The sequence below is a fragment of the Psammomys obesus genome, unplaced genomic scaffold (genome assembly GCF_907164565.1).
Source record: "Psammomys obesus unplaced genomic scaffold, mPsaObe1.curated_primary_1811, whole genome shotgun sequence".
NCBI lineage: Eukaryota > Metazoa > Chordata > Mammalia > Rodentia > Muridae > Psammomys > Psammomys obesus.
Genome location: NW_026585626.1, coordinates 14,849,749 through 14,875,189, shown reverse-complemented (window position 1 = coordinate 14,875,189; position 25,441 = coordinate 14,849,749). Strand labels below are relative to the sequence as shown.

Sequence of the window (25,441 nt, the reverse complement as noted above, 5' to 3'; positions counted from 1 at the left end):
TTTGAGACACATAGGCTCTCCACGTTCATTTTTATTTAAAGTCTCAGAAACACAGGCATCATAGTTTGCCACTACTGTCAATTCATCCAAAATTACACACTGACATTGGTGTATAATAAAAACATATGTGGGGTTGGGGGCACATGTATGCATGTGTGTCTGTGTGTGTGCTGTGCAAAGCACAAGGGCTTCCAAGTCTACTGTAATGGTTTTGGGGTGCCCAGCCTTGTATTTACACCCCACTACAGACTATCTTGTCTGTGTCTCTTCCTTCAGTCCTCTGGGGGCTAGACTGTCTCCTTGGTGACTCTCAATCTGAAGGGCTGAGACCTAGTAAGGAAAATCACCTGGCCACCAACTACTACTGTATGAGTCAGGAGTACATGCTGCTGGCCAGGACAGAATCGGAAGGTGCTAGATGAGGTGCTGGCTTCATTTTGGTAGCCAAGACATGTGTCTTCAAGGGAAAACGATCTTAGGAAAGGTAGATCTCTTCTGTCATTAACTGTGGAATACATGATTTAAGGGGAAAGGGCTTGAGAATATTCAAAATACAGAATATTCAAAGTACACAATGAGCCCCATTGTGTACTTTAAAAAGCTCCACCTGAGAATGAGCCTCAGGGCCCTGCTTCCCTCCCCAAGGTGGTTCCAGTGTAAACCCATGACTTTGTTAGGGGAGAGTCCTGCTGATCTTTTCCAAAGATACCCCAATGCTTCCCTCAGCTTTTTATGGTGTACCATGAAGCAGCCAGCATGAGGAAGGGGAACAGCTCCAAGTTAAGTCTCTTCTGTTGGCTCAAAGTCATCTTGGTTAGGAGGAAAAAAAAGGGACTTTTATTGTCTGGAAACTGGAGTTAGTTGTGGTTCCAGTGAAAACATGTCTCACTTTGGATGTAGATCTGTGTACCTTCTTGGTTAACAGCATTTGTGCCTGGATGGGCAAGTAGTTTAGCAGTGACACTGATGAGATGCCTTGTGATTGTCACTAATCCTGCATACAGGGACCCCTATGCGTGTGCTAGAGTTTCTCTTTGGCTCAGAACAGTTTTCTCTGTCCAGGAAGTGTATTTGTCATCTGGGGAGGAAACTATTTCTGGGCATCATTGCTTCCATGTGGCAGCCACCTGGCAGTTTAACTAGTTAAACCATATCCCCAAATAGGAATTTTGAGGATAAGTAATCCTTATTTTATCATGAAAAGCAGTGATAGCCACTGTTACCAAAGGCTTGTCAAAGGTCTGGGTGGTTTTATAAAAATGTATACAGAGGCTCACACATTGCTATTTTTGAAAAAAAAATGTGTTCTTAAAGTGTGACATTCACAGCTCTTGATAGTCATTCAGGCCAGCCTCTTGAAAAGTACTGCATTAGACTTCGTTATCATTGTACCTTTGGTTTCCAGCAGATGGAGTTTTGCCTGGCCTGCTAGGGGAAATTATTTATTTTTGAAAAAGAGAAAAGAAACAAACCTTTGCAAGATAGTGATCTGAGCTGTTGTAAGAGCTGCATTTGGCAGCAAGACATGTTTTAAGAAAGCTATTTTTAGTCATTCTCTCTAAAGCATCGAAGGAAGCTTCTGAGGTCAAACTGTGTGTGTGTGCATATGCATGTGTGTGCGTGCATGTACGTGTTTTCCCTGCCACACAAAAAGGCAATACCATTCCTCACTATGTCTCCAGTTTTTAAATCATAGTTGCTCCTACCTAGATGGAGGATGTGGTTTAGGCCATTTCCAACAGCCAGGAAAGATACTCTCCAACTCCATGTAACCATCTCAGCAGACTCTCCCACTCACCTCGGGGAGGAACAGCCAACATTTTGATATTACAGATAGGAATTCCTCAATATGCTCCAAACTTCATATGGGAAATATATAAAACCTTTCCTTTGATGTTGCCTCACTTTTTTCCTTGAAGCTTACCCAAGTGATTTCTAGTGTTACAAAAAATCAGCACCAGATGTATGAAAAATAGGCAGTGTCTGACCTGTTAGAAATATATAAAGTCTAAGAGTTGTACATTAAAAAGGTACCATAAGAAGGAAGCAATGCAAAGACAGTGGTGGTAAAACCAAATGGTGTTCCTTATTTTCCTGACAGGAGACAAAGCCATGAGGATTCTGTTCCAGTGCCCTACAGGACCCCACTGGACACCTTGGGAGACTCATAGCCCTTATATGAGGCTCCTGAACCACGAATGCCCTGATGTGGAGCTCAATGGCAGGTGACAGAGGTATATAGAAGAATGATACCCAGGGCAGCCAGGGAAGACACTCTTCATTGCTGTCAGCCCTAGCACATGGTTGCACTCTATACCCTCCTGGGCTCCCAGCCTTGCACTGACAGCTAATACTGCTTTAGCCGCTGGGTGGCACAGTAGTGCATCTGTCCACATGAGTTACTTTGTTTGTTCTGCTGATCACTCAGATCATGGCATGGTCTTGAAGGATGCCCGTGTGTGTATTTTCAATAAGGACTTGTGACAACACTGCCTTAACAACCAAGTCATCACCCCAGAAAGAATGTTCCTGGCCAGTGCTGTAGAAAGGCCTGGGACCTAGGTGATAAGGTGTTCTCTGCTCACATAGTGTCTTCTTGGTTACCCTTCCCTGGACAGCAGAGCTGGACATGAGCAATGGCCTTCAGAAGCTCTCCACAAAGCTGCCTGGGAAGAGACCTGTGCGGCCATTACGCTGCAGTGTCCCCTTGAACCAGCCATCTTCATGTTTCTTGTGCACGAAGACAATATCACCTTCCTTCAACTCAATCTCTGCTTCACTCTGCGGTGGGTAGGAGACCACCACACGGTACCTGGGAGGACAGAAGACAAGCATGTGAGCCCAGGGAGAGGCTGTCCCTCTTATGCCCTGTAGCATACTATGTAGCATATATGCCACTCTGAGCTCCCTACTCCTTCTCTCCGATTAAGTTCTTTTTATTATTATTTAAATTTATTTATTTTTTTAATTTATTCACTGTACATGCAGATCATGACTCCCCTCCCTCATCTCATCCAGTCCTACCCTCCTTCTCTCCCTCCCTCTTCCTCTTCTCTGGTCCTCAGAAAGGGGGACCCTCCCCACCAACTGACCCCAAGCTATTAAATCTCATCAGGACTGCCTACATCCTCTTCCTCTGTACCTGGCAAGGTTGCCCTGACAGGGGGAAGTGATCGAGGAGCAGGCAGCAGAGTCCATGTCAGAGGCAGCCTCTGCACCTCTTACTAGGGGATCCACATGGAGATTGAGCTGCCTATCTGCTACATCTGAGCAGGGGACGTAGGTCCTCTCCATGCATGGTAGTCAAAGAGGGAACAGGATGAGAGCCTACCATGATGTTCTCTGGAAGATTCCACCCACCAGGGAATGGAAGCAGATAGTGAGACTCACAGCCAAACTTTGGGCAGAGTGCAGTGAGTCTTATGGAAGAGTAGGGGGATAGAAAGACCTGGAGGGGACAGGAACTCCATCAGAAGACTAACAGACCAAATAAATCTGGGCCCAGGGGGGCCTGCGGAGTCAGATGCACCAAGTAAGTTCTTACAGAGTAAGGATACTTTTAACATTTTGTAAAATTTTGATTTATTATTATTTAAAAAATTTCCAGGTGCTTTAATTTGTTATCTAATATCCCTTTGAACAGTTGGTCAGGGAGGTATTTGAGCATCTAAAACAATACAGACAACTGCCAGTGTAGTTGTATGGCATCAGCACCAAACCATGGAACTGTATTTCTAAAGACATAACATGGCTGTAAAACCAAGCTGTAAATGATAAGGAAGTTTCTTCCCTATTGGCGAGTCCTCATAGTGTTACAAGGTCGTGGGACACACAGGATGCTGCAGGGAGAGCTGTGGTCAGCAGTCTTACTCAGCTGTGGACCTGGCAGGCTACACTATCAATTGGCCAAGCAAAGCATGTCAACTGGCGCAGTAGTGGCAAGTCTACAGTGGAGTATTTCCTGCTTGGAGCTGAGGCCTGCGCCACAGAAGGGAATTCACATGTTACACTGTAAACCTGGCCAAAAGCCAGTGGCTGGAGAGGAAGCTACAGTTAAAATGACATGGCGTATTCATCAAATTGCATTCTAATTAATTATCATATTATGTTTATCCCCAGATTAATCTGTTGTCATCTTGGGTCAAAGAGACATTTCCCCCCAGTGGACAGTGGTAACTGGGACTCAGACTGGTCACAAGGATTAGAATAAATAAGCGTTGAATGCTTAGCTACAAGGAGATAGCTATATCTTCCCTCCAAGGCTCAGGGAATATCACTGAAGTGGCAGGGAGATTATAAGAGCTGGAGGTTGGGGCAGAGTGCTGAGGAACGCTGCCTCTGGGCGAGACACTGCTGTAGCCCCGCAAACATTTTAAAGACTGTCTTTATTCTTTGACCACTTCATACACAGAGTACATTTTAGGTCTTCTCTCCCCCAACATCCTGTCTTGTCCTCTCTCCCACAGACATTCTTTCTCTTCCCAAGTCCCCTCCGTGTCTTTTTTTGTGTATGACCCATTGAGAGTCAATAGAATTTGATGGTGGCACTCCTGAGCTTGTAGAAGCTTTAAGACCTGCACAAGACCTGTAAGATTGGGCCCATCAACACCCTGCCATGCAGGGGCGACTCACAGGGACCTGTCTGTCTCTAAGGATTTATAGGCAGTTAATGGTTGCTGGGAGAGGGAGAGATGTTTTCTTCGTGGTAGATTTTCTAGTAATGTGCCTTCAAGTAACCTCTTAGCCATGTGCTTATAAGCAACATAATGAAGTTTATTGAATCACAAAAAAAAAAAAATGTGAAAGTAGAAGAGGGACTAGCTGGGATGAGAAAGGGGATCAGTGAGAAAAGGAGAGGAGACAAAAATGTAATAGGGTAAGTATCAAAATATACATATATATGCAATGTCATAATGAAGCCCATTATTATATAGAGTTACTATAGACCATTCAAAATTGGTGTCCTTTTGGTTACAGGTCTAAGGCATAGTTGTCTTATTTTTCTAGATGGACCTCTACATATCCTCTCTATTTCTCACCTTCTGTCTTATCTGTGCTGGTCTCACAGCTAAAGGTCTGCTGTAGTGAACTCCTGGCGGCACCTGGTTAGCTATGGCCTCTGGGGAATGGGGGCTGCTCCAATGCTGGGACCTTGGCTTGTTGCTTTCTGGCTCTATGACTTTTGTGTCATAACCTGCCCATGGGCCAGGTTCTCCATCTAAGAGTCAGGGCCCCTCACCTGAACTACTACCTGTCAGGTGGAGGGGTTGGTGCTCCATTTGGTCTGGAAGGTGCTTTGAATGCTGCTTTAGTGGAATGGTCAGTTTTTAAATCGTAGGATGTACAGCCTCAGTTTGAACTGGTTGAAGTCACATCATTGGTGCTAATAAGGCCCAGTTCCCCCTCACTTCTTTTCTATGAGACCCAGGCAACCTACAACACCCAAGGCTTTAAGGTCCTGTTGTCAGATCAACACAACAGAAAGTGAAACAGTGCCTTCTCTGCTTCTGCTGGCCAAGTGCCTCAGAGCTGCTGCTGGCCACCGCAGCTAGGTGAAGAGCTAAGGGTGTTCTAAGTTCTGAAAGTCTTCCTAAATAGGAGGCCAGAGTTGGACCCCTGTACCATCACCTTTCTGAGAACCCAGTCTTGAGGTCTACACAGCCTGACAGACACGTGGCCATGGCTCCAACATTACTCCTCCACAAATCCCTGTAGAGCTTCTTCAAGCCCTCTTCCTCACAAGCTCTACCATGTCCTATGCAGATTTTAGCATCACACAGCTGAGTCCCCCAGCTGGCCCTAGCCTCCCTAACACTCCTTCCCTAAACAGCAGTCCTTTGTGAACTACTTTATTCCAGCAGCAGGGTTGAGCCCTTCTGACCTTCAAACAAGGGCAGGCCCCACTTCAGTCCAGACACCAGCCTACATGCCCTCTCAGGGGCTAACACACCTTTCTGCTTTCTTTGAGTGTTCACACTTCGGCTTCTCCTGAGGCCAAAGCCACCCTTCCCTGTTCCCTTGGGAATGCCTAGACACTTGGGTGTGAACTTGGCTCTATTCATGCCAGACTTTCCTGCTGTAAAGTGTCAGAGGTTATAATATTCAGAAGGTGGGAGTGGCTATACTCCTCTGGGACCAGCTGCCTTCTCAGATACCAACATTTGTCTGGTGTCTGTGCCTCAGTCCTTGACAGGACCCCCTAACCCCTACTCCAGCCTCTAGTATCAGGTAGCTTTGTATGGCATGTGTCTGACACATGAACCCTTTGCCCCTAGGGCAGGTGACAGTTGTTTGTAGAACATAGTTGAAGAGAGACTAGTCCCTGGTCACTCATTTTGTTGTGTCCTGTTTTTTTTTTTTTTAAACCAGAATATGCAGAGTCAGAGGCTCTGGACATTTAATCCCCTGAGCATTACTCAGCACAGCTACCTGATAGGAGGAGGGTGGTCTCCTTCAGCAGCCATCTGTGTGGCTGTGGGCCATAGGCTGGGGACAGTTCAAAGAAAATGAAGGGCAAAGGGATATTTTATCCTCACACCCACAACCTAGCTGGTGGACCAGGGCCATACTCAGCACAGTGGGGGGGGGGGGCAGCGGTGTTGGCCTCTTTATTCTACTATAAATGAGAATTCCTGGGAAAAAATAAGCTGTGTGTGCAAAGGATGACTGATTAAAACTTCAATGACTGTGTCTTTGGAATATCGTAGGCCCAGAGCCTAATTACAGTTTCTTTTGGGTTCTCTTTAGCCCATCTAAAGAGCCTTTTCTTGCCTACCTCTATGTCAGACTTGTCCCAACAAACAGATAAAAATCTTTAGAATTATTAACCTAACAGAACCCGGTTCCTCATTAACCAAAGGGCTAAAAGTCTATCTGGGAATGGCTAAGGCCTACAGCTGAGATCTCTCTGCCTGGCAGCAAATGGCTCCTCTGATGTTTTTGCCAATGTATTTTTTAAACTGCCTTGATTTATGACTCTCTTTTTTCTGTTATAAAAACTTCATGAAGCTGCTTCCACACTGGAACATGGTATTTTGGGAGACTTAAATCTGTGTTCCCAGGCCATGGCCACTCAATTTTGGCTCCATAATGAACCATGTCGTATTCCCTTTGAGGTAGGAGTTGTGCTTTTTTGTCAGTTCTACCGCTGTCTGGGCTGAGGACATCGGGGAATGTGATCTGAAGACTGAGGAGTCCCAGCATAGGCCCAGGCTCTCAGAAGTTTTTATATCCTCAGAGGGATTTCTTTCAGAAGGAGTCCTGTATGTGAATGTCTACGAAGGCTAGTCTTAGAGCCTGATCTTTTTAAGTCCAAAACTTGGAGGGTCTCTGCACATGCAGGAAGAGCTGGTTCAAACTCAGAAGCTGCAAAATGAGCACCTTACACAGGCCCATGGCTGGGAATCCCTACCTGAGCTGGAGTTTTCCTAGCCTCTGGAGCTGGATCACATATCTTTAGTTCCTAACCACTTGGGCTTCCCAGATACCACAGGGCAGCCAGCCCATGGCCATTCTCTCTCTATTACTGTGGAGACATTGATCCATTTATGGGCTGTGACTACTAGGATAGTTGGTTTTAATATCATTTTTGCACAATTTAAAATCACCTGAGTAGGAAGCCTCAATTGAAGAATTGTCCTGATTGCCTTGATTGACATGGGAAGGCCTGCCCACCCTGACTGTGGCCAGCACTTTGAGGCAGCAGCCCAGATAAGAAGGGTGTCTGGAAGGAAGAACATCTCATCCCTTGTTTGCTTGGCCCTCCCCTTGCTGCTGAACTGCTTTGTTGCTGCTGACTTCTTTGGTGCCTGCAGAACCACTGTCTCCAAACTTACATCCTTGACTAGGAACCAGGGCTTCTCTGGGAACTTTCTGGACTTGCAACACAAGGTTGGGACTAGTAAGGTACCTACTTTGGGGACTGAGTGCTCTGCCTGTTGAGGCGCCCAACCTCAAGGACCAAGTAACTTAGGTTCTTAGTATCTCAGTTCACATAACACATTCTGATTCACATATGTGTATATATACATGAATATATGAGCTGACACTCTGCTCAGAAAATCCTCTCGGTGAAACCTCTCATCCAGCTGCTAGCCAGCTATGGGGACCATAGCAAGTTTCTTAGGCTTTTACAGAACATCAGTGATTTCATCAAGAAATGGGGATGCTGGATTAATAAGATTTAAGGGAGTTCAATGGAGAATACACCTGGCTATTTTGGTGTCAGTGCAGGAATTCATGCCAACTGGGAAAGCTTTAGTACCAGCCTTCACCGAGCCCACAGTGGATGTTGGCCGCCATTAGTGTGACTGCACAAATCAATACAGGGGACACCTTAACTGGTCATTAGAAGTCAGTAACTGGTTCATGGCATCCCTCTGGGGCCCTGTGGAGACTGGCTTCCATGCATCTAGATTTAACAGCAAAGATGCAGTTCAAGAGCATCTAGAACCACAGTTTGTGGCTGTGTGGCAACAGAGCTAGGTTACTGCATTTTTTATATGGTTAAGAATAATACCAAAGATTTTTCATTAGAAAGCTGCAAGAAATATGAATTTTGATCACTGCACAGAGCTTTCTGGAACACCAACCCACCGTGTGCATCTGGCTTGTAGCAGCCTTCCTACTGCACAGGAATAGACACCCTGGAGTCCACAGCATCAGCAGTATTTACTGTCTGGCCTTAGACAAGAAGCCTGTGGGACCCGGGCTCTAAACAGACCCCTGTCTACCCACTGCCTGGTACCTGGAGGTGTTATCTCTGAGGTTAGCACATAGAACAGCTGCTGTGTTCTCAGGCTCAAGTAACAAATGATTAAGCAGTGGAAGGACTAACAGAAATGCTTTGTTGCTCTCTCAGGATATGGTTATGTTTTATTTTTTTAAGCAGTGTTCTAACTAGTAGGCAAGGTGGCGCCTAGTCAGGGTGCTTTGGGCCACACTGTGACCAAGGTGCTTTGCTCTGCGGGGAACTGCTCCTAAGGGGCTCACATTCCCAATAGGGCCTTCCAGTCTCTAAGTTGAAAACTCAAGCACACAGCTCCACTCATAGACACTCTACTACCTGGAAAACTTGGACAGTCTTTTGCCCCTCAGAGCCTGTGACCTTAGCAGGCCCCATCCCTGTGTCTCAGTGTCCAAATCTGTAAAGCCTGATGTTGAATTTGTATAAAAAAGGATGAGTACTGGCAGTTCTGGATGGTCTGACTAATAGCCTTGAAGACAACTTTCAGCAACATTTCATGACACTAGTATATTACAGTGTTCTGAGGTTCAAAGAACTGCTTTTCTGGGTAAGTGAATGAGGCCAAAGTCCACAGGGGACTCTGGAAGGGTTGTTCACTTACAGATCTTTAAAGGTTGAGAACCCTGTTCTCTGAGTGGTTGACATTTCCTCGGGGATCACTTCAGGAAGCAGGCAGACTAGGGATAAGAAATGTACCCCAGGGCCTGAGTAAAGTGGGACATCTGGTAGACTTGATCCCAGGGAAACTCCATTTTGCCTAGTCCCCAAAAAGGCTCCAGAACTTAGGTGTTAGCCCTGAAATGAGCACATGGAAGTACAAGCCCTCACCTCCTTACCTCTCTCTGGGCAGTGGCTTAGGTTCAGGGCGGATGGAAGCCATGGACAAAGTTGCTTGCCGAGAAGGGGACAAAGAGAAATTCAGATCCAAGGAGCCTGCTTTTCTGTGCAGTGGTTCCAACCCAATGGCTCCCTGCATCTCACTCTCTATGGGGCAGGAACCTGCCCTGCCATGGACAGTTAATGGGGACACTTCAGGGCCCATGGCCCCCTGCAGTGAAGTATCCATGGTTGAGTGGGGGTCATGGGTTGGAGATATAGAGGGGGGGGAGCGTGACTTCTTCTTGGTAGATGCCCCAGCCAGCAGCTTCAGCAGCCCACTCTTCTTCTCCTTCTGCAGAAAAATATACAGTCAAACCAGATGTGTCAGTGTGTTTAGCAGGACCAGCTTATGCAGGCCTTTAAAGATAGTCCTGTAAATCTGCTCAGAGGAAGATGGCAAAGACAAGCCTGAAGGCCTTTTTTTCTTTATTGAAACCTGGGAGGAGTGTCTCACAAGGCCAGCTCCCGTGGAAAGTCTGCAGGCGAGGGATCCCACAAAACAGGACTTCCCATGACAGGACCCGCAGGTGACTTCATAAGCTGTGTCAGAGGAGCCCAGTCTGGGTGAGTGTTGTGTTCTGCAGGGGGAGCTGTTCCTCAGGGCGTCCTCATGCATGTGGGCCACAGTGTGACCTGGCTCTCCTGACAGGGGATCTGGGGAGTCTTGTCCTACTATTATTTTTAAAGAGTTAAAGCTTTAGGACTTGTAGCCCAGCTGAGAGGGTAGCTATTCTACATAGGACACCCAGACATGCAGTATCACTTCCAAGGGTGAGCTACAGCATGTGTCTTTGGGACAATATGTTTAGAACCCTCGAGTGTTTCAACTTTTCTCCTCACAAACAGCAGTGGAGCATGTATGTGTGTTCATGTATGTATGTCAAATATTCTTGGGAGTTTGTGGGCCAGGCAGAAACACTTGTCCCTACCAATGTCCATGTTTTTACTTACATTTATTTAATGTATATATATGCATATATATATACATATATAGTGTGTGTATATACATACATACAGTGTGTATATAGTATGTATATGTAGTGTGTGTAACTATATAGTGTATATGTGTATATATGCATATGTATACTGTATAATTTGTATATGTATGTCGTGTGTATGCAATGTATACATAGTGCGTAAATGTGTGTATATATAGTGCATGTATGAAGTATGTATATAAAGTATGTGTATATATGTAGTGTGTATGTATATGTGTATATGTAGCATGCATAATGTGTATATAGTGTGTATATATAATCTGTATAGCATGTATATGTGTGTAGCGAATAGTGTATGTATATATAAAATGTACATATATGCAATGTATATGTGTATTCATATACTGTATATACTGTTTATAATGTATAATTTTAAGTCTCAAGGCGCCATGTCACAGGTGTATATTTTGGTCGTAACTGAGGCATGATTATTTGCAGGTTTCTGGCTTTGCTGATGTGCTGTATCTTTGGGGTGCTTTGTTGTCAGGGTGGCTACCTGGGCAGTGATTAATCTTGCCCTTCAGCAGCCGGAGGGCCAAGAAACTACACCCAGGGGGCCCTTGAGCAACCCTCTGAGGTCTGCACAGTCATGGTAGGCGATTTGAGAAGCTACAGAATATTGCAAACAAGAGCTGGAAAGAAGCTGTGTCTCCAGAGACTGATAACAACTTCAAGTTATGGAGACACTGTAATGTAGCAGGCCCAAAGGCTAGCATAAGTGATAATTACCTTGTCTTGCGCTAGCAGAAACATCCATAACAGCTATTCCTTGCCTACCTTGGTATCAGAACTAACATCCTGTGACTAAAGGACACAAACTCTCAGAATCTATTAACTTCACAGACAACTAGTGTCCACAAACCCAAAGGCTAACAACGTCATGAGATAGCATCTTAGGCCTATAGAAAAGCTTTTCCCGTGTGCTGTAGTCACCTCTTTCACATACTAAAGTATTTTAAACATTGATTTACGACTTGCTTTGCTCTATAGGATTATAAAACTTCATGAAATTGCTTCTACACTGGAGCATGGACTTTAGAGTAGCCTCAATATGTGTTCCTGGGCATAGTCACTCAAAATGGCCCCAGAATAAACTCTCATTCTCTTTAAGTTGAGAGCTGTTTTTTAATTTCTGTTTGGATACAGTCATGGAAGTCTCAGGATCCCCCTACTTAGAGGACAGGGACATCACACAAAGGCAACCTCCAACCAGTTGCTACTCTATAATACACTCTTCCTACATGGCCCAGGACTCCCTGAGCTGGCTTTTTCTTCCTTTCTTCCTACCCATGTCAGTGCCATAGTAGGGCTGGGGCCCTTAATGCGTGACTGCTTCTGTAGCCACAGGGCCTAGCTTCCTCCAAGAACTTTGCCTAAATTTCGCGTGCATTGTGGGAACGGTGTGAAAAATGAATCTTTAAGTCATTGGTTATATGGATGCTTAGTTGGAGCATTCGCCATGCTGGCTGATGAGCTAAGGAGTAGTGTTGCTAAGTTTGTTATACACCATCCTGGTGTAGAGGGCAGTGTCCTCAAGAACAATCACTGAAAAGTGCAATGAAGATGAAGGGTAGAGGGAATGTAGCAATTGAGATAGCTAGCCCCGGCCACGGAAGGACTCGGAGTCTGAGGAGGGGGTGGGCTCCCCAAAAGGAGAACAGAGCTTCCTAATACGGTACTTTTGCCCGGAGAGGACAGGGGGCAAAGTCTGAGTCAGTGTGAGTGGTCCAGTTATGCTGCTTAGTGCCCTAGCACATCAGCACACAGCCTCCAACATTCCTACAACAGACAGACAGCAGGCCCATGATATGGGGAAGGAAGCAGGGACCATCCAGATGTCTAGCCTAAGTCTGTCACTTACTCTGAAGGTGTGCCCCTCCTTTATTCCCAGTGAGGCAAGAGAAAGTCAGTATTCAGCAAAATCCCCACTGTTTATCCTCCTCTCCTGCTCTCAGCCATCTTTGTTTCTTCTCCCATTGGGTTACCATTCATCCATTCCTTTTCCAACTATCCCTTGGAATACATGCTTTGGAAGTATGGGGCTATTTAATTTTGTTCACCACAGCATCTTGGGGCTAATACAGTGCCCAGAGCATACATAGCAGGCACTCACGACTTGTGTACATGATGAACTCAGTTCAGCATTAGCGTTCTTAGAATGCCGGAACAGAGAACACACAAGGCACTCTGGCCTGAGCGCCTTGGTGTAATGTGCAGTGACAGCAACCGGTCCCTCCTGCCTCACCCCACACCACTGTGATTATTGGTGATAAGGTCCAGCTTTAATGGTATATGTTGGAAAGGGACAGCGTGGCCAAATGTGTGGGTAACTCCTCAGTTAAATGTGACTCACAATTTTCCAAATTTAACTGAACAAACGCTGGTATCCTGAATGCAGAAATTTCTCTAAAATGTTTGCCTTCTGGAGTGAAATTCTGCCAGTGCCTGCAGCCTGTAGTAATCCCTTCTCTGTGGAATCCCTCTGAATAGCAGCCATCACGCCTGTGCAATTCATGGAATATGGTGGCAGATGTTCTAAGCACTTCCCTGGGAGCCATCACATATGACACAGATAAGAACTAACTAAGAGACACTTTGCTGTATGTGGTGAGAACAGATTGATGACTCAGGACGAAAAGTATCATATGGGAGATGACATTTCACAGGAGTGGTCTGGACTAAGGTTTATGTTTCAAAAGGGTAGACTGCAGTTTTTCTTCTGGACAGTGAGTAAATGAGCCTGGCAAGATGAGAATTAGATGTCTCCATCACAGTCATTCCTGATTCTTGGGATCCACCTGATCCCTTCTAGAATTATATTACTTATCCCAGTGGTCTGTCTGTGTGGTCAAAGCCACTTAGAGGAGACCAAACAGTCCAGCTGGGCAAAGGGCTGGAGGGGAATGAACTGGGCCAGGCTGGGGTCTCCCTCTGGAGGTATAGTCAGAAGATCATACTGTCAAGATGTACACATGAGAAAAAAATCACCCCCTCTAGAGCAGTGGATCTCAACCTGTGGGCCACGACCCCTCTGAGGGTCTTAATGACCCTTTTACAAGAGCAGCCTGTACATCAGATATTTATATTATGATTCATAACAGTAGCAGAATTACAGTTATGAAGTAGCAATGAAAATTATGGTTGGAGTCACAACATGAGGAACTGTACTAAAGGGTTGCAGCATTAAGAAGGTTGGGAACTACTGAGCTAAAGCCTTGGGAGGGAGAGAAACGGGAGCTCCTGAGAAAACACTGCATACATGCTTACCCTTGCACATGCACACCCTCTTAAGCCATTGGCACCTAGACTGGAGAGACGGGTCAGCAGGCCTCTGTTCAGTCCCCACACCCATAGGGCGCCTCCACCACGCAGAACCTCAGTTCCAGAGGATCTGACATACACCAGACATAAAAATAACAAATTAAAATGATAAAAGAATCACTTAGATCTCCAGCATTAAGAAGAGACTGGGGTGGGGGCTGGGGATATGGTGCAGGTACAGTTGGCTGATGTGTAAGCCCCCAGGCTTACCCCAAGCAATTCAGAAAAAGAGTTTCGATATTTATTCGTACTGTACTGTAAGATATACAAATGGTAAAATATTATTTTAGAATATGATTAAGATTGAAGCCTTTGTTTTATGATGTAACTATATAAAATGCAGTGAAAGGACAAAGACATTTAAAACTTAAAGACTCATTGCTAAAGGGTCAATCAAATTATAGAAAATTGTTACGTAAGATAGTATCTGATGTGTAAATACTAGTATTAAACTTTTCAGGAACACTATGCATTTCACTAAAATTCATTCATTTAGCTCCTTTCTTTAGAAGACACCACATGTCCATGCCCTTGGAGGCCAGAAGGTGGTGTCACTTTTGTAACTATGTTAACTACTGAGCTATTATTAGCCCACGCTAACGGAGGTGACAGGACACCATCCCCCTCAAATATATGTGCTATATGAGTTCTTTTGTAGTAGTTCTTTAGCTTGCATCATCTTAGCACATACCAAGCACTTGGGCGGCTGAGTGTAGCAGGAGGCAGACAGCTACAAAACACTTCTGAATGGCCTGTAGACTGAGATGGCATCTGGACATTTCCTTACCCCCTTTTGCTTTTTTCACATTCTGTGCGCTGTGTCAGTCAAGCTAATGAGTGGGGTTTGGCCCGAGTCAATCAGGGCTCTTCCCTGCCACACAGGCAGGTTCTCCAGGTAGCTCAGACTCAGTCTGCAGAGTCGCAAACCATAGGTACAGGCTCATGATCATACAGTCTCTAATAATGGTGATGATGGGGCTGGATAGATGGCTCAGAGGTTAAGAACACTGACTGTTCTTCCAGAGGTCCAGAGCTCAATTCCCAGCAACCACATGGTGGCTCGTAACCATCTATACTGAGATCTGGTGCCTCTTCTGGCATGCAGGCAGAAAACTGTATAAATAACAAATCTTTGAAAAAACAACAATGATAATCTATGCCTATAGCTCTAAGAATAAGCAACCAAGCACAATCATTCCTTTTCATTCTGCCAGGTGCATTCAAAGACATTTCTGTGAGCTGAGACCTAAGAGTGGTCTAAGGTGAAATAGATTCAGATTGTGTTTTGACCTTGGTTACTTCTGAGGACCTGCAGATTATTCAGGAAGCCCAGAAACAAGCCTCCACACTCCAGGCTGCTGATGTCAAATCCCAGGGTAGGAAGGGTTGGAAGTAGGATGGCCCAGTGATGTGTTCTGAGCATGTGCCACCTTTTCACTTAAGGGGAAATGTGAAGGGGGGTGATTTACAACCTGCTACTGTGAACATGGTGGTAACAGGTATGAACCAGAAAGAACATTTATTTATATAACAAATGTGTTATTATAAATGTTTACAATAAACAAATGTTTTATTATTGCATAAATAAACGAGCAGGAGTTGGGGCAACTGGTAGAGGAAGTGGGCAGAGAGCTAGGCTGGTATGGAGATAATGAAAGGGTGGTCCAGGGTCAGAAGCTGTGGAACAAGCAGATCTAAAAACTGGATGCTTGCATTCTGATGGTACCTGGTGAGGGGCTTGGTGACATGTAGTGAGAAGGAAGGGGTTGGCACAACTGGTACCTCAAAGGCTGACAATGATGCTACAATGGTGGTGAAGTTGTGGAGACAGAAGGAAGGCAGAGTCTGAAGGAGTCAATGTAGTAGTTGCAATGCTTCTGAAGAGCTGAGCAAACAGTGGAGATACGGTGACAGGGATGGTCACAGGGTGGCTGACGGCTTAGAACAGTCATTCTCAGCCCTAATGCCATGACACTTTAACACAGTTCCTCATGTTGTGGTGACCTCCAACCATAAGTTGCCACTTTGTAACTGTAATTTTGCTACTGTTATGAACTTAATGTAAATATTTTTGGAAATAGCCATTTGTCAAAGGGGTTGCGACCCATAGGTCAAGAACCACTGGCTTAGAGGGAAGATGATATAGAAACAATTGGTTGAGGACACAGAACTAGAAACTGACTAGGTGGCTGACACAAAACCTTGCTCCCTGCCCATGTGGCTAGGAGTTCCTGACTGACTTTAGGCCAACTCCATCCTAAGTCTGCTGAATAGCTCAACACTTAGACTCAGCAGACAAAATGGGAAAGAAGTACTTAGAGACAGGGAAGGGACCTATCAGGTGCCACCTCAACCTTCAGGCCTTAGGAAGGACAGGTGGCCAATGCTGGCAGGAGAAGTCTAGCGTACAGAAGAGAGAATACGTTATTCTTGGTTAGCCATGGGAGCAGCCATCAGAAACCTGATGAATGGGGAGGTGATACAAAGCTGGAGGCTCTAAGAAGCCTTGAGAAGATACAAGGGCAACAGAGACATGGTGTCCTTATCTTTTCCTGAGTCTGGCTCTGAGGCACAACGCTCCACTTGGAAGCTTGGTGATGATTACTGTATGTCTGGAAACCTTCCTGTTGGAGATGGGGTTGGGGAAAGGGTAATTAAAAGTTATGCCCTGCTAAAATTTTAATGGAGAAAGAGCATAGTTCTTGTTCTGCATGAAAACACAGTTGCTAGAAGGCAGAGAAGGTTTATAACAGTATAAATATTCAATGCATTTTTCTGAGAGGGCAGGGAAATAGAGTATCTATAATGGATAAAGAGACAGAAGTTAACAAGCTAATTAAAAGAGACGGAAAGGTTGAATAAGTAAGCTACCGGGTATTTTAAACATTAAAACACACATTCAAAAATATTGCCCTGGCAAAAGACAGAAGAGGAAAAAATAATGGTTCGTAAAAATAGGTGGGGAATGTGGGCAGCAGAGAGCAATTGCAACAGAACTAGTCTCCAGTTTTTCTGGGCTGGAAGCTCTGCTTGCATTGCTTAGATTGCTTTGCTCAGTGAAGTCTTGGCTCAGTGGCTTGCTGTCTGCTGTGTGGTCTCGGGTACCTTAGGGAGTACAAAGATCAGCGCACAGGCAGGTGTTCCTTCAGAAAAGAACTCTGGTAGAGAGATGGCTCAGCAGTTAAGAGTGTTTGCTGCTCTTGCAGAGGACACAGGTTTGGTTCCAGTCACTCACATGGAGGCTCACCTCTACCTGCAACTCAAGTTCCAGGGAATATGAGCAGCCCTTTTGGGCCTCCTCTTCACTGCATGCTGGTGGTGTACTTAGGCAAATGTAGGCAAAACACTCACACCATAAAGTAAAAATAAACTACACACACACAGTGATCTGTACAGTTAGCTGGACTCAGAACTAGAACAAAGAGGAAAATGAATACTGCCTTCTCTTCAGCCTGGGTCTGCAGGGTCAGCCAAGCCTGGCAAGGCATGGAGGAGCCCTTAAAGAGCTCCCCCTGAGGGGCCTCAGGAAGATAAGCCATGACAGGGCTGTGGCCTGTGAGATGCACAGGACGCTGCAGTAGCTTGGGAGTGGAATGGAACTGGATGTCCATGTCATTCATTGGTTGGCTGACATCAGATTAGTTACTTACCTACTCTTATCCTTGAGTCCCTTGCATATAAACTGGATATATGATTATTTAAACAGAAAGGTCACACTGGCAATGCTTGCGTGCACCCTATTTTCCAAGTATTGGCCACATATCAGCTCCCTGGATTTTATTTTGCCTTCTTCTTTTGCTGTATATGGGTGTGGGTGTGACTGTGTGCACACGCATCCATAATGCACCAGTGTGCATTTGTGTCAGTCTGAGGTTGACATCAGATGTGTCCTCTATGGGTCTTCACCTTAGACACGGAGACAAGGCTGACCCTGGAGCTCACTGATTGGCTAGACTGCCTGCCTGAGTGGCCACCAGGATCTTCTCATCTCCAGCTCTTAGCACTGGAGTTACTGTGCCTGTTTTTCCTTCTGTAAGCACAGGATCCTGAGAACTCAGGTTCTCAAGGTTGCTTAGCAAGCCCTTTACCCACTGAGCTGTTCACCCAGCCTGTGGCTCATATAGTGAGCCCTACAGGGTGAAGGGAGGGTTTGATATTGTACGCAGTAGGCATGGACTGGTGAACTACAATGCTGTACAACTTGGATTTGCTGAGTCAAAACTTTAAGTATGGTGCTATGGTTCGAGTGACTTGCCCTGAGACCTATGTATAATAATAAGCGCACAGTGTTAGAGGCTGGAAGTAGGTGGGCCTATCAGTTCTGGCCCTGTAGAGGGCCTCATGGTTGATCATCATGATGGCTGCATGTGTGAGGGGAAGAAGCACATTGTCAGACAGAAATCCAGAAAGACTTTTAGGGGACAAGTTACTCTTTTGTATTGACTTGTGGGAGCCAGCCAGGGTCCCTCAAGAACCACACTAGTCCCTTTTGAGAGCAACACTCCCCAAGACCTAACCACCAGTATCATCACAGTCAGGACCATGCTGTCAGCACATGGGTCTTTATCTGTAGCAGGTATTCAGTGAGCAACAGGCATCCCACACCGGTCCAGTTTGCAGCAGACAGGGCTGTGAGGTAGTAACACACAGATTCCCAACAGCGTTTTAATGCCTGTGAAACAACAGCTTAACTGCTCAGTCACAAACCTTTTGGCACTGCACACATCCCACGCCCTGAGGCTCCACACACAGAGCAGCTCTTTCCACACTGAAAGGAAACTTCATGACATACAGCCAGCCAGCAGGAAGCCAGCTCCAGCCCACTCTCAGTACAGGAGCTTTGGTGATGTAAGCCAGGGCATTTCGTCAGGCATCTGGTGCCTCTGGCCACACCTATTTCTATTATCACAAGCCTGATGATAGGAAATACAGTGCACTTAGCTTATTTCAGTTTTCACAGGGTTGGTATCTTTCTGCTGTCTTATTTTAAGCAGCTATGACCAAAACACCTGAGAAACAACTCAGGAGAAGGACTGGTTTGCCTTCCATGTTTGAAATTTAACAATTTCATCACTGCTTGAGCAGAACATCATGGCAGCAGGGGCTGTGGTGAACACTGCCCTTTATTCCTTGGTGGATTAAAAAGCAGAGAACAGAGAACTACAGAAGGGCCCAGAATGACATAAAGCCTTAGCATGCCCCCAGTAACCTACTTCCGCCAGCTATGTCTCACCTGCCTTTCCAGGCCTCTCAATGATGCTACCACATTAGGAATCTATTCAGGAATAAATCCTTTTATTAGGTCAGAGACTTAATCATTTGACTATCTGAAAATAAGATTACAGGATATGTAGAGGAATGCTTCATTAATTCCCTCAGCATTTCTTAATTCCAATCAAGTTTTTTGTAATTCAAATTATTCTAGCTAGGAATTGAACCTAGGACCTCCCACATGCTAGGCAAGTACTCCACCACCGAGTCACATACCCTTAGCTGCAGCATGCCTAGTTTAGTCACCACAAAAGGATGTAAACAGCTAAATAACTCTTTAAAAAATGTTGATGTTGCTGCTTTACATCATGCTGTATCAAACATTCAGACAAGATTTACTAATTTATATAAGGCAATACATCAATAACAAAACCAAGCAAGGACTGGAGAGATAGGTCAGCAGTAAGAATGCTTGGTGCTCTTACAGAGGACCAGCACTCATATAGCAGTCACAGCCCTTAACTCCACCTCCAAAGGATCCAGTGCCCTCTTCGGACCTCCATAGATACCAGGCTCACAGGTAGTGCACAGACATTACATGCAGGGAGAACACCCACATACATACAATGATAAAAATTTAAAAAGAGATCCATTTGATTAGTGGGAAAATTTGCTTTTCTCCTAATAAATGGTAAAATTATATGTATACCAAAGAATTGTTTTAAAATAAATTTGTCATTATCATTGAAAAGAGCGTAAGACAAACAAGACCCAAAAGCTGGCCTTTATCTATGATCTTTTAGAAACTTCTAAGAGAAAAGAATATTCTCTAAGTCTTTGAAATGACCCAGTCTGAATCAGTTGCAGAGGATGTCCCAGAAGTCTCAAACCTGAATAAAGACCACAGCTCCCAGCCTATGGTTGGGAGTGCTGCCAGAAACATCTACAAGAAATAAGTCATGTTCAGCCAGGCCTGAAGTGACTTGATAAGCTAGGGTCAGATGGAAGGGGAGGAGGTCCTCCCCTATTAGTGGACTTCTAAAGGGGCAGGGAGAAGATGACAGAGGGAGGGTGAGATTGGGAGGGAATGAGGGAGGGGGCTACAGCTGGGATACAAAGTAAATAACCTGTGATTAATATAAAAAATAAATAAATTTAAAAAATTAAAAAAAAAGAAGTATTGTTCAAACTTGGGATATTGGTGGAAACCTTGAGCATGCCTTCGCTATCAGCAGATAGAGCATACAGTGAGGAGATGGAACTGAGAACATGAAAGACAAGAGATGCAGCCTTCCATCAGGTCCTTGTTCCTATGACCGGGTGTTCCCAGGACACTGACATGTAGGTCACCTCTCCACCAGGATACCATTTCTTCCCAGGCTTGCCTGTGATGTGGCTGCTTGTCTTGCCTTTCTAATCATCCCCTTGGTTCTTCTGCCACACCAGGTTGGACATGTTTCTCATGCCCTCTGTGCTCTGCCCTGATACTGACATACCTTTGCATGAAGCTGTGACACAGGCTCAGGGCCTCACTACACCTGAGGGCTGCCTGGATCCTTTTTCTCTGTGGCCTGGCAAGGCAGTGCTGCCAGGGGGAAGTGATCAAAGAGCAGGTAACAAGAGACCATGTCAGTGATAACCCCTGCTCCTTTTACTAGGGAGCCCACAAGAAGTCTGAACTGCCAATAGGACTATCAGTGGACTGGGGAGGGGCATGGGAGAAGAGGGAGAGAGGGGGCTATAGCTGGGATACAAAGTGAATTGTATTAAATAAAAAATAAATTAAAAAAATTTTAAATCCTTAAACTTAACCTAAAGATTTTGAATGAAAACATAAACTAGAATGAAGAACATGAGAAATGCTTCTCTTTGCATCAGGGATCTAGCACCTTTGAGTTCTCCAGAAAAGTTCATGCCGCAGTGTGTCCACTGCAGTGTGCTTAAAGATCCACTCACAGCTCTGTGCCTCCCTTTGATAGCTCAGCTGGGAGAGCAGAGGACTGTAGTTGAATGGATATCTTATTTATTTTTTTTACAATTTATTTATATACCGAGTGTAGGCCCCTTCCTCAACTCCTCTCTGTCCCACTCTCCCTCCTTCCTTCTCCCATTCCTTTCTCTTAGTCCACTGAAAGGGGGACTTCTCTTCCCCTGTCATCTGCCCCTAGCTTATCAAGTCTCATCAGGACTGCTTGGATCCTCTTCTTCTGTGGTTTGGTAAGGCTGCATCACAAGTGATCAAAGAGCAGGCAGCTGAGTTCATGACGGAGGCAGCCCCTGTTCCCCTTACTAGGAAACCCACACGAATCCTGAGCTGCCATTGTCTACATCTGAGCAGGAGTTCTAGGTCCTCTCCATGCATGGTCCTTGGTTGGTTGCATCAGTCTCTACAAGGCCCCTGGGCCCAGAATTGTTGCTTTTGTTGGTTTCCTTGTGGCACTCCTGTCCTCCCTTGGTCCTTCTATCCACCACCCTTCCATAAGACTCCCTGTGTTCTGCCTAAAGTTTGGCATCTGCTTCAATCCCCCACTGAATGGAGTCATACAGAAGACATCCATGGTAGGCTCCTGTCCTGTTCCCTCTCTTCATCCCTTTCTTATGTATATTCTATTTGTCCTTCTGAATGAGAATTAAACATCCTCTGTAGAACCTTGAACTCTGACACAGGAGACAATTTCCTGAACAGAACATCAACAGCTTAGGCTCTAAGATCAACAATTAATAAATGGGCCTCCTGAAACTGAAAAGCAGAGGACATTGTTAACAGAACAAAATGACAGCCTACAGACTGGAAAAAGATCTTTACCAACCCTATATCCAACAGAGGCTGAATATCTAAAATATATAAAGAATTCAAAAAACACACCAAAAATCAAATAATTAAAAATGGGGTACAGAGCTAAACAGAATTCTCAACAGAGGAATACTGAATGGGAGAGAAACAAAAAATGCTCAGTGTCCTTAGTCATCAAGGAAATGCAAATCAAAACCCATCAGAATGGCTAAGATCAAAAACTCAAGTGACAGCACATGCTGGCAATGATGTGAAGAAAGAACACTCCTCCATTGCTGGTAGGAATGCAAATCTGTGCAACTACTTTGGAAATCAATGTAGAGGTTTCTCAGAAAATTGGGAATAGTTCTACTTCAAGACTCAGCCATACCATTCCTGGGCTTATACCCAAAAGACGCTCCACCAAACAATAAGGATATTTACTCAGCTCTGTTTATAGCAGCATTATTTGTAACAACCAAAAACTGGAAACAACCCAGATGTCCCTCAAATGAATGGATAAAGAAATTGTGACACATTTACACAATGACATACTACTCAGCTATTAAAAACAAGGAAATATAAAATTTGCAGGCAAATGGATGGAACTAGGAAAGATCATCCTGAGTGAGGTAACCCAGAACCAGAAAGACGAGCATAGTATATACTCCTAAGTGGATATTAGCTATATAATATAGGATAAACATACTAAAATCCACAGACCTAAAGAAGCTAAATAACAAGGAGGACCCTAAATAGTTCTTAATATAGAAGCACACAAAAACCATTGAAATATGTCCCAATGAGTTTACTTCTGCCCACCGATAGCTAGAGAGAGCCAGAGGTGAGGACTACCTTGGTTCCAGGTGACTGGCCAGAGAACCCAGAAAAAGATGAATGAGTGAGGCTATGATGGAAGGCAGAGGCTCATATCCGAGAATGATCTCTGTCCTTCAACTGGCACAAATCTTCCTGCCTCCTCTCTAGTCCCTAAAAGATAGCAGCAACCTAAAAACTGCATGCTCTGGGTCTGAGCTTGGACTATCTACTCACACTGATGTCACACCCCAGTGGCATGACCATTTGGTAGAAGTGGCTGATGGAATTTAACACACAAATATTTGCAACCCCCCCCCCCCCCCCCCCGACACACAGACAAGGTTTGTCTGTGTAGCTCTGGATGTCCTGGAACTCACTGTATATACCAGGCTAGCTTCAAACTCATAAAGATCCACCTGCCTCTGCCTTCCAAGAGCTGGGATTAAAGGCTTGTGCCATGACTGCTTGGCAATATTTGGCCTTTTTACATTAAGCTAGGTTCTGAAAATCAAAAACCCAAAGATACTGGTCTTTCTAATGAACTCTGAAGGGTGCCTGGGCTCACCTCAAGTCTCATAGGTGGATGTAAAGAGACTGTGTAAGTGACCACCAGGCTTTGAAGGAACTGGAAGCTTTAGACATCATAGTGCTGATCCTGGTTGCATAATGTTCATGCCACGCTTGTTAGGACCTGACAAAAAAGAAGTACTCACCGATCTTCCATAAAGACAGTGTTCACACCTAATGCTCATGTGACTTTCTGCCCTACCAAAAGAAAAGGCGGGCCAATGACATCTTTCCTAATGGTGTCCTTTCTTCTTGGCTACATAGGACATTGTGGTTGGATTATACTACTTACTGCCTTTTGGAGCCTCAGTACCACCAACTGTAAAAGGATGTTAATGACTTATGTGCCCGGACTCATGCATGTGCAGCATGGCACACCTAGGAGAGGCCACACTTCACCTGTGTGCATAGCATCCTCACTATGGTTAATTTACAGAGGCTGGGCACCATCACACCACCACAGTATGGGCAAAAGGCCCATCCTCTGTGGGGAACCTTGTGTGTGTGTGTGTGTGTGTGTGTGTGTGGTACTTAATTATTGCTCCACACTTGGCTTTTACTATGCTAGCTAGGAAATGATCACCACTCTGAGCCAGGACACAGCCTTTTCCTCAGACCCATGGCGAACTGATGCAGAAGCAAGCACCCCAGGGTCTGCTTCCATTGTGACCATGGTTTGCCTTGAATGAGAAGGTCCATGAATGAGAGGGTTCTTGGGCTCTCAGGCTAGGCTCTTTTCAGTGCTTGTGTTGGTATCAGGTCTCTGCAGAGTTGGGAGTGGGTATCAGGGTTCACAGCCCCCAGGCATTAAGAAACTGGCTAGTTCATTTGACAGTAAGGAACACATTGCAGAGCTCTGCTGAGAGGGCAGCAGTGACCGAACAGCCTTGCTCAGTCCAGTGGAAGCTGAAAGCACGTCTCCCCAGGAAGAACACATGCAGCAGATTTCATTTTTATACTTCATTTAAAAAGGAATTGAACGTCAACTGGTCAACCTGCAGAGAATAAGAGCCTCTGGAGTGTTCAGCTCCCAATGGGACAAACACATGACCTCCTCTCCATGAGGCTCAGGGATCATTAAAAAGGGGTGGGATGGTTGTAAGTGCCAGAGCTGGTTGATGGTATCAAGGAAACAGTGTTTACCAAACACAACAAGGCGGTCACACATACAAATTCACACAATTGTGACAATATGCACAGCCAGAGAAACAAATCCCAGGTCAGGAGGTGATGTGAAGTAGGTGGCCACAAAATCCTACCTCTAGCTGTGGAGAAAGTTTCCTTAATGACGTGACTGTGAGTAGGCTTCACACTCATCAGGGCAGGCCCTGTTCCCCAGACTAGCTTTACAACATACACTGGACTCAGTAGGGCAAGAAAAGCAAAGAAGGAATCTTGAAGTCTGGTGGGAAGAGATGAGAGGAGTTGGGGAACCTTATTGAATATATTCAAAATACATTATATGAAATTAATAGTTTAAAAAAAAATTGAACTAATAATCAGAACAAACAGTGTAGGAACCCTGTGACATTACAGAGCTAAGATGACACCTGAGAAAATCTGGTATATCCTATTTTCTAAATATGGCGCAATACTGCCTCCTGACTCATTCATGTCCTTACAAAGGGATCTTGGTGTTTCCTTTAGCTAGTGTGCCTCTGAGGTAGAACACAGTGGAAACATAGGCACATGACAGCCACGTGACAGAAGCACAACAGCCACACACTTGCTCTAGGAACATGGGTGCCATGTTCCCCGGTGCAGCTGGGGCTCCAGCGGGCAGGAGGAATGAATTAGCAGACATTGGAGTGCATGCTCACAGAGGCCTGGTGAAGTGGCTGAGGTGTGCGGTGACTGGTTATGGAGCAAATGATCGGTGCTGACTTTAGTGACACACTGCAGGAGACTTCCCGGGTCTAGGGTGGACTACTGGCCTGAGGTCAAAGACCTTAATATAGTTCATGAGCTTCACGCACGCCACCCTCTTCTCTCTCACACACTGCTTCACATTTCTGATAAGTTAACGTAGGATGGCAACATAAAACTACCTAACAGATTAAGAAAATGTTTCATAGAAAACAGATTTTCTTAGAAATCTGTTTTCTATGAAACATTTTCTTAGTATCC

General features: G+C 45.1%; 1 protein-coding gene across 1 annotated transcript in view; it reads right to left on the bottom strand.

The window, feature by feature from the left end:
• Window positions 1-25,441, bottom strand: part of Sh3rf3 (SH3 domain containing ring finger 3) — a 314,216-nt gene continuing 288,775 nt past the window's right edge. The window contains exons 12-13 of the mRNA XM_055614838.1: window positions 9,583-9,917; window positions 1-2,812 (exon numbers count right to left, since the gene is read on the bottom strand). Coding sequence (XP_055470813.1) covers window positions 2,644-2,812; window positions 9,583-9,917 — 504 coding nt within the window. The 3' untranslated portion in view covers window positions 1-2,643. The remainder of the gene's footprint in view (window positions 2,813-9,582; window positions 9,918-25,441) is intronic.